The sequence below is a fragment of the Saimiri boliviensis genome, chromosome 9 (assembly GCF_048565385.1).
Source record: "Saimiri boliviensis isolate mSaiBol1 chromosome 9, mSaiBol1.pri, whole genome shotgun sequence".
Taxonomy (NCBI): Eukaryota; Metazoa; Chordata; class Mammalia; order Primates; family Cebidae; genus Saimiri; species Saimiri boliviensis.
In genome coordinates, this window is record NC_133457.1 from 99997962 (window position 1) to 100011385 (window position 13424).

The 13424-nt window shown below is 42.8% G+C and overlaps 1 protein-coding gene and 1 pseudogene across 3 annotated transcripts in view; one reads left to right on the top strand and one right to left on the bottom strand.

Annotated features, from left to right (window-relative positions):
• PHF20 (PHD finger protein 20) overlaps window positions 1–13424 on the top strand; it is a 178700-nt gene that overhangs the window by 71420 nt on the left and 93856 nt on the right. For all 3 annotated transcript variants that reach the window (XM_039479285.2, XM_074406449.1, XM_074406448.1), the window contains exons 3-4: window positions 4858–5029; window positions 8580–8664. In XM_039479285.2, the coding sequence (XP_039335219.1) occupies window positions 4858–5029; window positions 8580–8664 (257 nt within the window). The remainder of the gene's footprint in view (window positions 1–4857; window positions 5030–8579; window positions 8665–13424) is intronic.
• LOC120367914 (cytochrome c oxidase subunit 7B, mitochondrial pseudogene) lies at window positions 11895–12845 on the bottom strand (annotated as a pseudogene).

Here is a 13424-nt window from a genome sequence, read left to right on the forward strand (position 1 = left end):
TGCAAAGTTGGTTTGGAAATTTGAGTCTCAACAGTGGCTGTTAATTGCACGTGGAAGCTAGAAATTCTCTCTTCCTTTTTCTGCCTGTACAAATTCCATTCACATCTCCTTTGTTAACCTTACCTCATTGTCTTCAGCCTGCTTTATGGTTATCCAAATATTTAGGTTGAACCAGATAAAACTGCTATTTTGGTAGGTAAAAAGCAGTTGATTATCAGCAGTTAAATGTGGTTCAGCCTAATAGTTATAAAGCCTAATTCCTTTATTTGTCTAGTTCTCCTCAAGGACAGGGACCAGAACACGTTTGTATAATTCCTTCCAAGACTTAGAATTGACTTGTCAGATCAAAAGCACTTGATAAATTCTTGTTGACTGATGAAGCTAAGGCAGGTAGCATTTGTGATCCACTAAGTCTTATCAGGTTGATGTCTAAGATGTTTTTTGCAGCCTCCCTCTTCTCTGAAATGTGATTGGGTCCTCACCACCATAAGTAACTTGACATCTTTGTCACACTTTAGGGAAGTGGGGAGGACAACTTTCTCTTTTGAAAACTTTGTCCCTTGGCTACTGTTGAGCCTCTTGGAGGGGTTTGTTTAGGTCTGCAGAGAGTGGGATTCATGTGCCCAGTAAAATTTTTTTGAATGAGGGAGAAGCTTTTTTTTTTTTTTTTTTTTTTTTTAATTTTCTTTGTCAACAACTCACAGCATAGGGAGAAGCTTTACATTAGCTGAGGACCTAAAGACCCTTCAGAGCAATGGAGTTGCTGGCCTAGTTCACACTTGATTCTATGAATCCTGACTTCTGACCAATACATATTCACAAGAATTTAAGGTTTGCCCTGAGGTTGTCAACTTTTAATTTTGCCAAATAAGGACATTTAAAATAAGTACATAGTTATGTACTTTTTATAGTTAATATGTGCTTGTGGTACAGCATTCAAAATGTCCAAAAAGATATATGATGAATAAAATAAGTCTCATACTTCCTTTCTAGTTCCTTAAAACTATCCAATTCCCCTCCCAGGAGGCAAACCTGGTTACTTGATCATCCTTCCTGAGATAGCCCATACATTTAAAAACAGTATGACTGTATTGGCTGTCCCCCTCCCTCACATAAATGGTAGTGCGTTCAAATACTGTTTGACATCTTATGTTTACTCCCCACATTTCTTTCTCTCGTTCTTTTTTTTTTTTGAGACAGAGTCTTGCTCTGTTATCAGGTGCCAGGCTGGAGTGCAGTGGTGCGATCTTGGCTCACTGAAACCTCTGCCTCCCGGGTTCAAGTGATTCTCCTGCCTCAGCCTCTCAAGTAGCTGGGACTACAGGCGAGCGCCACTATGCCCAGCTCATTTTTTTTTTTTTTTTGTATTTTTAGTAGAGACGGGGTTTTACCATGTTGGCCAAGATGGTCTTGATCTCTTAACCTCATGATCTACCTGCCTTGGCCTCCCAAAGTGCTGAGATTACAGGCGTGAGCCACTGCGCCCGGCCTACCCCCCACATTTCTTAGAGATCTTTTAATGTCTGTACATAGAGCTGATTTATTCTTTTTGAAGGCTGTGTAATATTAGGAAGGGTATTAAAAACAAACACTTGTTATTATTTTAATTTAAAAGATATATTTAAATACCAAATATTAGAACAATGTGATTTTAAGCAGGATATGGTGGCTAATGCCTGTAATCCCAGCACTCTTGGGAGGCTGAGGCAGGAGGATACTTGAGCAGAGAAGTTCAAGACCTTGGGCAACATAGTGAGACTCCACCTCTACAAAAAAATAACAAAAAATTAGCTGGCCATGTGGTGTGAGCCTGAAGTCTCAGCTACTCTGGTGGCTTAGGTGAAGGATCACTTGAGCTCAAGAGATCAGAGCTGTAGTGTGCCATGATTGTGCCACTGCACTCCAGCCTGGGCAACAGAGCGAGACCCTGTCTCAAAAAAAGAAAAAAAAAAGTGATTTCTGTGTGAAGAAAATTTCCTGCCTTAGTCCAAGAACCCTGTGTGAGAAAATTGTTGCTAGATATAGTAAACCATTAAAGAAAGTGGTTTGAATAGGCTTGTTAGGACAGATTGTGCTATTTTAGACAGGTTTGCTTAGCCTCAGGTAAGCTGAATGAATGAGAGGGCAAGAGATATATAATTGCCATATTCATGTCCTTCTCCCCATTTTACAGAGAGGAGTGGATTTGGGGAATACTCTCTTGTCTCCTTCAGTTGTAGTATTTAATTTATCAGATAAGACAATTAGCCAGTCTGCTGTCAAGATGTCTTGTGTTTATAGCAACTGTCAGTTGGATTTGAGTAGGAAGACTAATTTCAGGGCTTTTTGTGTCATCTGTTAATATGTTTGAGCAATTAATGCATGTATAGTAGCATTGGGAATTATGGAAAACATACCCTTCCAGCCCTCTGTGAGGAATACACACATTAAGGGATGGGGGCCTGAACTTGAGGAGTGAAATTGGAATAGGTTGCTGGAGTCTGCGAATGTTGGAATTAAATAAACTGACAGAATACATGACCTTTTGGAAGAATAAGAAGAGTGGAATTCATTTGCTAAACTTTTATTGATTACCTAGTATGTACAAGGTACTGCAATAAGTTAACATCAAGCAAACTGGCTTAGAGGATGGTAGTGTAGGGTTAAAAAGTGCACAGTATACAGACACAAGAAAGCAGCACTATTCATTCAGATAGCATGTGTTTGTTAGGACAGCACTGTACTAGGTGCTGGATATGAGAAAGGAAGGAAATAGTACAAACCAGGTTGCAGGGAGAAAATACAGATAGAATGTAAACTTTCTCAATCTAGAATAGCTATTTGATTAATACAAGTGTTTTCAGAGAACAACTGCATACGATATTTTTCTTTATTTTTAACCATTTATTTTTTGGAATGAGCAATACCTTTATGTGGTTGAAATAAGAAAGTATTAAAAGGTGTACTACAAACGTCTTCCTCCTATTTTTGCCACTACCACCTCCCCTCTACCCCCCCACCCCACTATCCAGATACCTCTCCTGTTGGGGATAAATGCTGGAAACAGAAACCAGTCTGAGTATTTTTTTTTTTTTTTTTTTTGAGACGGAGTTTCGCTCTTGTTACCCAGGCTGGAGTGCAATGGCACGATCTCGGCTCACCGCAACCTCCGCCTCCTGGGTTCAGGCAATTCTCCTGCCTCAGCCTCCTGAGTAGCTGGGATTATAGGCACGCGCCACCATGCCCAGCTAATTTTTTGTATTTTTAGTAGAGACGGGGTTTCACCATGTTGACCAGGTTGGTCTCGATCTCTCGACCTTGTGATCCACCCGCCTCGGCCTCCCAAAGTGCTGGGATTACAGGCTTGAGCCACCGCGCCCGGCCAGTCTGAGTATTTTAACCATAAAAGGATTTAACATAGGAAATTGGGTACTTAATAAAGTTGTTGGAAGGGCTCGAAGAGTGGGACTCAAGGAGGCTGCCCTTAGAATATCATTTTGAAAGGCCCATAATTACAGCTGTGATCTAGAGGTCAGGAAGTCACTGCTGGCACTGCCATCTGCACTACTGCTGCTTGACACACATGAAACTGATGATTAGACATTAGGCTCTGGCTACTGCAAACCAGCAGCAGCAGCAGCGGCATCTGGGAGCATGTGAAAGCTCTTAGGCCCTAGCTTGGCATACTGATTTAGAATCTTCATTTCAACAGGATACTCCGATGATTTATGTCTATGTGGAAGCTTGATAGGCTTTGTACTGGATCTGGCCACTAACCCAAAGGTCTTCATGACTTTGGCTACCAATTGTAAGGAAGTCAGGGAAATGTAGTTGTTGATTTTCCCAACTCTCAATCTAGAAAGAAGGTTGAATGGAGGTTGAAAGAGACCATCTACTGAACTAACCCCACTTTTCCACAGGTAATCATTGTTAGTTTCTTGTGCATCCTTCCAGATACTTTATGTATATGCATATGTGAATACATAGTCTTTTTTCTCCTCTTTAAAAAATAAGCCAGATGTGGTGATTCACGCTGTAATTCCAGCATTTTGGGAAACTGAGGTTGGCAGGTAGCTTGAGCCCAGGAGTTTGAGACCAGCCTGGGAAATATAGTGAAACTCTGTCTCTACAGAAAATATGAAAATTAGCTGGGTATGGTCGTGTGTGCCTGTAGTCTCAACTACTTGGGAGGCTGAGGTAGGAGGATCACTTGAGCCAGGGAGAGGGAGGTTGCAGTGAGCTGAGATCACGCCACTTAACTTCTGCCTGGGTGACAGACTGAGAGGCTGTCTAAACAAACAAACAAACAAAACAAAACGATACCTTAGCATATACAATGTTCTGCATCATGTAACTGTATATCTTGGGAGAGCTTTCCATATCTTGACAGATAAAATATTCTTGTTCTTTTTAATAACTGAGTAGTATTCCATTATATAGCTTACAAAATGCTTAAGATTGAGACTGTCTGATACAATCTGGATTGCATGGTCATTCTGATTTATTGGCACATGTAAAATATAATCTAGTTGTTAAATGTTTTCATCCTGCCTCTTGTGTGCTCAAGTCCGTTGTATATGTCATCTTGTTTAATCCATACTATAACCCAGTGTGCTTCTTCCACTTTACATGAGGGAACGCAGACTCTGAATGTTTAATTTAATAGTTCATAAACTAAGGAATATGAAGGTTTGGATTTGGACCTCAAGTCTGTTACCCTCCATAATTTGTGATTTGACTCAATTACACAGAGTGTCTAAATGGTAGGCCTGCTAACCTTCTCCTTTGAAAAAAGGTTTAGAAATGTACCGTTATGGATATTTGGATATTTCAGGTGGGTATTAAAGGAATGTCAATTTTTTTTTTTTTCTGACTCAGGTATCCAGCTCACATAGAAGACATTGACTACGAGGAAGGAAAAGTACTCATCCATTTCAAGCGTTGGAACCATCGTTATGATGAGTGGTTCTGCTGGGACAGTCCTTATTTACGCCCTTTAGAGAAAATACAGCTGAGGAAAGAGGGCTTGCATGAAGAGGATGGATCTTCTGTGAGTAACAAATCTGGGAAGTTCTGTAGTACTCAAGGTCAGCTATTGGGCTGTTTGTGTTTCAGCCTTTGATGTTCAGTAGCAGCAGGGACCAGTTCTTATTTAGGCCTATAGTTGTAGCCCTGAGATCTCTATGACACCTGGGGCTCTTGAAGAATCCTATTTTTTTTTCTTTTTGAGATGGAGTTTTGCTCTGTTACCCAGGCTGGAGTACAGTGGGGCAATCTCTGCTCACTGCAACCTCCATCTGTCAGGTTCAGGCGAGTCTTGTACCTTAGCCTCCCAAGTAGCTGGGATTACAGGTGCCCACCACGGCTAATTTTTGTATTTTTAGTAGAGATAGAGTTTTGCCATGTTGGCCAGGCTGGTCTTGAACTCCTGACTTCAAGTGATCTGCCTGTCTTGGCCTCCCAAAGTGTTGAGATTACAGGCGTGAGCCACCATGCTTAGCCAGAATCCCAGTTTTCATGTTTGGATGATGTGATCGAAATGACAGCTCATATGCAAAATGAGATTTGGGTGGGGGAAAAAAAAAAAAAAGAAATGACAGCTCATAAACTAACTTGGTTGAGGCTATACTGATGATGAATGGGGACTTTATTTCTCTTTTACAGCACTGTATCCCTAACTTCTAGAACACTGCCTGGCACATAGTAGATCTTCAGTAAATATCTGTTGAATAAATTAATGAATGATTTCTATATCAACTATATATTCTAGACATCTGGATCATTTATTAATCTGATGCGCTGTCTGATCTTTTGTTAAGTGATCATTCCGGCCAGGTGTGGTGGCTCACGCTTGTAATCCCAGCACTTTGGGAGGCTGCAGCGGGCAAATAACAAGGTCAGGAGTTTGAGACCAGCCTGGCCAACATGGTAAAGCCCCATCTCTACTAAAAATATAAACGAATTAGCTGGGCATAGTGGTGGGCACCTATAATCCCAGCTACTCAGGAGGCCGAAGCAGGAGAATCGCTTGAACCCAGGAGGCGGAGGTTGCAGTGAGCCAAGATTGCACCACTGCATTCCAGCCCAAGTGAGACTGTCTTTAAAAAAAAAAAGTGATCATTCCATGTAGAGCATTGTACTAGTCTCATATGCAAGGTCTTTCTATTTCTTTTGAGACAAGGTCTTGCTCTGTTGCTCACAGTGGAATGCAGTGGTGCAATCATGGCTTACTGCAGCCTTAACCTCCCAGGCTCTAGAGATCCTTCCACCTCAGCCTCCCAAGTATCTGGGACTACAGGCCCACCACACCCAGCTGATTTTTAAATTTTCTTTGTAGAGACAGGGTCTTGCATTGTTGTATAGGCTGGTTTTGAACTCCTGGTTTTTTTTTTTTGGACATCCACATTAAATTCCTGCAGAGCCTGGCTAGCTTTTAAAAATTTTTTGTAGAGGCACAGGGTCTTATTATGTTACCCAGGTTGGTCTTGAACTCCTGGCCTTAAGGAGTCTTTTTGCCAAGGAAGATCCTTCCTACCTCTCAAAGTGCTGGGATTATAAGTGTGCACCCTTGTGCCTGGCCAGTTTTAAGGTTTTTAAAAAGGCATTGAGGCATCCATAATGGTCCTGCCACTTTTGGAACTAACTCAGCCCTGCCTTCTATTTTCTTTTTTCTTTCTTTCTTTCTTTCTTTTTTTTTGAGACAGTCTCACTCTGTCACCCTGGCTGGAGTGCAGTGGTGTGATTTTGGCTCACTGCATCCTCTGTTTTCCAGGTTCAAGTGATTCTCGAGCCTCAGCCTTCTGAGTAGCTAGGACTACAGGCACATAGAACCACGCCTGACTTATTTTTGTACTTTTGGTAGTGACGGGATTTCACCATGTTGGCCAGGCTTGTCTTAAACTCCTGACCTCAGGTGATCCACCTTCCTTGGCCTCCCAAAGTGCTGGAATTATAGGCATGAGCCACCGTACCCTGCCTATTTTTTATTTTAACCCTCATTAGGGAACTTGAACTGTTGCTGGCCTTTTTTTTTTCCCCCCAATTAAGGATTATTTAATATTGTTCCATATGACTTTTCAGTGTTTGTTCTACAAATTTTTGTTGTTATTGTTGTTGTTGTTTTGAGATGGAATCTCACTGTGTCACCCAGTCTAGAGTGCAATGGTGCGATCTTGGCCTACTGCAAGTTCCACTTCCCAGGTTCAAGTGATTTTCCTGCCTCAGCCTCCTGAGAAGCTGGGATTACAGATGCCTGCTTCCATGCCCAGCTAATTTTTGTGTTTTTAATAGGGACAGGGTTTCACCCTGTTGGCCAGGCTGGTCTCGAACTCCTGACCTCAGGTAATCCACCCGCCTTGGCCTCCCAAAGTGCTGAGATTACAGGTGTGAGCCACTGTACCTGGCCCATTGTATAAAATTTATCAGTGCAAACTGCTGGGAAAATAGTATAAAATATTAAAGGCGAATGTTTGCTTTCCCTGGCAAAAGACCCTTTAGAAGTGTAGGTGGGGCAGGCGTGGTGGCTCACACCTGTAATCCCAGCACTTTGGGAGGCCAAGGTAGGGGGATCACGAGGTCAGGAGTTTGAGACAAGCCTTACCAACATGGTGAAACCCTGTCTCTACTAAAATTACAAAAATTAGCTGGGTGTGGTGGCAGGTGCCTGTAATCCCAGCTACTCAGGAGGCCGAGGCAGGAAAATTGCTTGAACCTCGGAGGCAGAGGTTGCGTGAGCTGAGACCACGTTATTGCACTTCAGCCTGGGTGACAGAGTGAGACTCCCATCTCAAAAAAGAAAAAGAAAGAAGTGTGGGTGGCATTAAGTGGCATTAAATGCTGCTTCCCTGCCTCCTATCTTCTAATTCTTATACTGGATGTGTATTCTAGTAGCCCTGGCCTCTTAGACTCATTTTCAGAGTGTGTGTTGGTTAGAGTGGAATTATCATCAGTGCTGTGCTGTGTCTGCCCAGACCTCTTGGGCTTGTTGAGGTCTTGTGTCCCAGCCCTTTTCTTTTGACTCCTGTCTTAGTCTTTTTTGTGTTGCTATAATAAAATATCTGAGACTGGGTAATTTATAAAGAAAAGAGTTTGTTTAGCTCATAATTCTGCAGGCTAGGAAGTTCAAGGGCATGGTACTGGCTTCTGGCATCAGCTTTCATGCTGTGTCATACATGATGGAAGGTCAAAGATGGAGACAAGTGTGAAGAAAGGAACCACACAGGAGGAGAAGCTTTGCTTTATAACAACTTGCTTTCTTGAGAATGAATCCATTTCCAGGAGAGCGAAGAGTCACTCATGTAAGACAACATTAATCTATTCATGAAGGATCTGCTACCATGACCCACACGCCTCTCATTGGCCCTGTCTCCAACACTGCTGCACTGAACATGTCAACTTTTGGCGAGGACAAATGACACTGAAACTGTAGCAACTCCTAGTGTTGAAACAAGAGAAACATCTTCCTCCATCCCAATAGCTACTTTCCCTTCTCACTCTCTTATCAATCCCAGCCTTTTTTTATGAGATCTGCTACAGTGTGTGTTTTATGAAACTAGGTTGGTAACAGGATTTTTTTTTTTTTTTTTTTTTATGTTTTTTAGGAATTTCAAATAAATGAGCAGGTCCTTGCTTGCTGGTCTGATTGTCGTTTTTACCCGGCCAAAGTCACTGCTGTTAACAAGGATGGTAAGGCATTTGAGTTGTAGTTGTTTTTACTCATGACTTAGTCGGGGGAAGGGATTGTTAGTAATATTAGAGCTTGATAGTATATTTTCAGCATTTATTTACTGCCTACGTATCCTCTTGCTTCAAGTTTAATCACTATGTCAGGAGTTGGGAAGGAATTGTAAGTGCAAAGAAAACTGGATGAAAAACATGGTTTGATTTTTTTCACCCCCTGAATTTCCGTCATTATTTTGTTAAACAGTCACAGTTCATCTGTCACTCTGCCTGGGAAATACGCAGGTACTTGCTGTCTAAGAGTTCCTAATGTAATTGATAAGATAGCCTGAATATTTGTGGATATCCTAGAAATTAAATGAACACCAACAAACCTTTAAAAATGTGCTTTGTGGATGCAAGGTGATTGAAGGTGGTCTGTTACATTGGAGTTGCTAGTGGAAACTGGGATTTAGAGCACTGAATTGGGTTGTATTTGTCAGAGTTGAACATGTGAAGAGACAGGTTGGCAACTTGACCAATAGACGCTCATTTTGCTAGTACAAGGGCAGGCAAAGAGTTATGAGGATAATATGTATAGTCAGAATCCTGGCACCTGGAGAACAGAGTCTGGGTCCCAGTGTTACTATTGTAAGCATATTCCACCAGGGTGTGTGCGGTCTCCGTGATCTCTGAAGTGAATGTTTAGGGAAGTCATGCCTCTTGATGTCACTGTAGGGTTGACTGTTAGGCCAGACTGACTTTTCATTTGATGAAGTTATTCAGATATTTATTCAATACTCTGTTAACCGCTGGACCACAGGCTGACCAAGTTTTGTCTGAGAATGATTTTTTTTTCTTTTCCTTTTTTTTTGTTGTTGAAATGGAGTTTTGCTCTTGTTGCCTAGGCTGGAGTGCAATGCGAGATCTTGGCTCACTGCAACCTCCGCCTCCTGGGTTCAAGTGATTCTCCTACCTTAGCCTCCTGAATAGCTGAGATTACAGGCATGCGCCACCATGCCCAGCTAATTTTTTTTGTATTTTTAGTAGAGATGGGATTTCTTCATGTTAGTCAGGCTGGTCTCAAACTCCTGCCTCAGGTAATCTGCCCACTTTGGCCTCCCAAAGTGCTGGGATTACAGGCATGAGCCACCAAACCCTGCCTTCTTATTCTTTTTTTGAGACAGAGGCTTGCTCTGTTGCTCAGGCTGGAGTGCAGTGGCTCCAGCTAGGGTCACTGCAACCTCCATCTCCTAAGCGATTCTCCTGCCTCTCCCAAGTAGCTGGGAGTACAGATATGCACCATACCCAGATAAATTTTGTATTTTTAGTAGAGACAGGTTTTCGTTATGTTGGCTGGGCTGGTCTCATGTGATCTGCCCACCTTGGCCTCCCAAAGTGTTGGGATTATAGGTGTGAGCCACTGTGCCTGGCTGGAACTTTTTAGAAAAGTATTTTCAGGTCAGACACAATGGCTCATGCCTGTAATTCAGCAGTTTGGGAGGCTGAGGCAGGAGGATCACTTGAGGCCAGGAATTTGAGACCAGCCTGGGCAACGTAGTGAGACCTCATCTCACTATGAAAAAATAATTAGAGGAATGTGGTGGCATGTGCCTGTTGTCCTAGCTACTCGCATGGCTGAGATGGGAAGATCCCTTGAGTTTAGGAATTTGAGGCTGCAGCAAGCTGTGACAGTGCTGTTGTACTCCAGCATGGGCAGTAGAATGAAACCCTGTCTCTTTAAAAAAAAAAAAGTATTTTCAGTTGTGCTTCCTCTATAAGCTAAAATTATAGGAGGTAGAGTCTTGAGGCTATGGTAGTTTCTAAAACGGTCATTTGCTACACTGATATATTGGTTCTGAAGCTCCATATTCTGTCCAGTGAAATTTAGTTAATTGAAGGACATGAAAATGAATGGAAATTTCTGCCAAAACCTGTTTTCCTGAGGTTCTCGGGTCTGAAGGCCTGTATTATGCTGCACACTGACTGGTTTTGGGGACTAACTGGAAGAGGGAGGAGAGGGAATGGGAGAGGGGCAATCCTGAAACGGAAAGTTAGGGGGACAGGCTGGGTGGTACTACTGGCCACCCAGATTGTGAAGGAAAACTAGCCTTTGTAGGCGATCAGATCTTTGCCTGATTTGGAGATGAAGATAATTATTGCCTCTTAGAGGGGTGGGAAGGTGTATTGGTGAAGGCAATGAAGGCTTAGTAATCTACTCTTTAGATCTAATACCTGCAGACCTCAGAGCCTGGCATTGTGGATTAAAACAAAAGAAGACCTACTTCAAGGTCAAATGAAGTAGGTGCTGAAATAGAGGTACCAGGAGGAGGCAAGGATGGTGCAGGTTAATCATGGTAGGCACCTGTATCTATAGCAGGTGTCCCCAAACTACGGCCCTCGGGCCGCATGCGGCCCCCTGAGGCCATTTATCTGGCCCCCGGCTGCACTTCAGGAAGGGACATGTCTTTCATTGGTCGTCAGAGTGAGGAGCACAGTATGTGGCGGCCCTCCAACGGTCTGAGGGACAGTGAACTGGCCCCCTGTGTAAAAAGTTTGGGGATGCCTGCTTTATAGGGTTTTGTGTTTGTGTGTGGGATGAGTCTGAAACTCTTTGAAATAATTATTTCAAAACTGATTAGGTGGCTGGGCATGGTGGCTCATGTCTGTAATCCTAGCACTTTGGGAGGCTGAGGCAGGAGGATCATGAGGTCAGGAGTTCAAGACCAGCCTGACCAACATGGTGAAACCCTGTCTTTACTAAAAATAAAAAAAATTAGCCGAGCATGGTGGCGTGTGCCTATAATCCCAGCTACTCAGGAGGCAGAGGCAGGAGAGTCGCTTGAACCTGGGAGAGAGAGGTTGCTGTGAGTTGAGATCACGCCACTGCACTCCAGCCTGGGCGACAGAGCAGGACTCCATCTCAAGAAAAAAGAAAAGATTAGGTTTGAATTAGAGCTGATGGTCAGTTTCTGCTTTATCACGATTCAGTGTAGTGCTTGTGGGAGTGGTAGTGACAATGCTAGTCTCTCTTTTTACTCTCTCCCTTGTGTTTTCTGCAGTGCCTTAAGTTTATCTGTAGCAGTGGCCAGCTTAACGGCACTGTGAGGAGCAGTACTGCTGGCAAGGAACCCCCTTTATTTTCTGTAAATGTCACTCATGTCTTGTTGGTGCTGCCAGGAGGAGGCAGGGGATATAGTGAAGTCACACCTTGTAGATTCATCTTTTGAGGGCTTGGTCTGATTTTCTTGCCACTCTTAATCTTCTTGGATATTTCGCTGAGGCTGAGTGTAGAGCAGGCTGGTGGGTGGGGATTCTAGCCAGAGTGTGGAAGTGGCAGCTGCCGACACTAAGGAGTCTGGTGTGGTTGAATCAGAACTAAATAGCAACTTTAGTTTCTTAAAGGAGTCTGTTGGCACTTGGAAAATAGGGCAGGTAATGCCATATTGTTTAGCTCTTCTCACCTGGAATGGTTCATCAGCAGTGGAGATTAAGCATTATTTAGTGTGAATGCAGCAGCAATTAGTAGTTATGTTAAACCCTCAGTCTATGTTGTTGTAAAAGACAGTAAAAGATGGGCTTCTACTTTCAGGGAATCTTTGTTTGGAAGCCATCTCTGGTGAGCTGACTTCACCTCTTTGTTGGGACTGCTTAGTTTTCCCCTTCCCACCCCCGCTTTTTTTGAGGCAGAGTCTTGCTCTGTTGCCCAGGCTGGAGTGCAGTGGTGCAATCTCTGCTCACTGCAATCTCTGCCTCCCAAGTCCAAGTGATTCTCCTATCTCAGCCTCCTGAGCAGCTGGGACTAAAGGCACATACCCCACACCTGGCTAATTTTTGTATTTTTTTGTTTTTTAAGTTTCAAATGTATTTTATTTCTTCATTAATGCTATATCTTAATGGGTACATAGTACTTTAACTTGGCATCAATTATTAGCTGTTTTTTGAACAATTCATTATTACACCAGCTGAGATGATTACTGATCTCTCCACTCCTGGGGTGACTCTGCCAACAGAGGACAGGTTCCATTCTGATTTGTGTTGCTATATATGTCCATATAGCAATACAGAAAGTGGCTTCACTAGCTAATGCAGCATTATCATATTTGTCATAAAAATCAGGTGTACGTTTCTGGTGGCTCTGCCTTGCCGTTGTTTGCTGAATGCTTCAAACTTGGAGACGACAGTGCGTTTTTGACCAAGTGAAACATCTTGAAGGTGAATATAGAACTGTGGCAATGCAGCTGCTGCTTTAATTTTTGTATGTTTAGTAGAGATGAAGTTTCACCATATTGGCCAGGCTGGTCTCGAACTCCTGACCTCAAGTGATTCACTGGCTCAGCCTTCTGAAGCTCCCTTTTTTTTATACCAGGTATAGCAGATCCAGTTGTCTGTCCACTAATGGGGCTTTCTTCCCCGCATTAGTGGACCACTCTGCTCTGTAAGTTATTTTCTTTGAGGAAACGACTTTGTAGGTTAGCATTTATGACAAAAGGGACAATTGTTTCTTTCTGTTGATCTTTGGTTCTTTAACTTGAATGAGCAGGTAAATCAGCTCCTTCTTCCTAAAAACTTTGCATATTTTTGAGTCATATTGCTTACCTACTCCACCAGTTCAGTCTCTGGGCCGGTGACTGAATCTGCATTTGCAACAGGAGATGCTATGAAAATGGTCTTGTTTCTAGAGTCTCTGGCTGAAGCAGTTCTTATTTTTTGTTTTCTTCATGCTGTAACTGATTCTACATTTGAAATGTGGGGAGGTTGATACTATGTGAAAAGCTTTGTAGAAA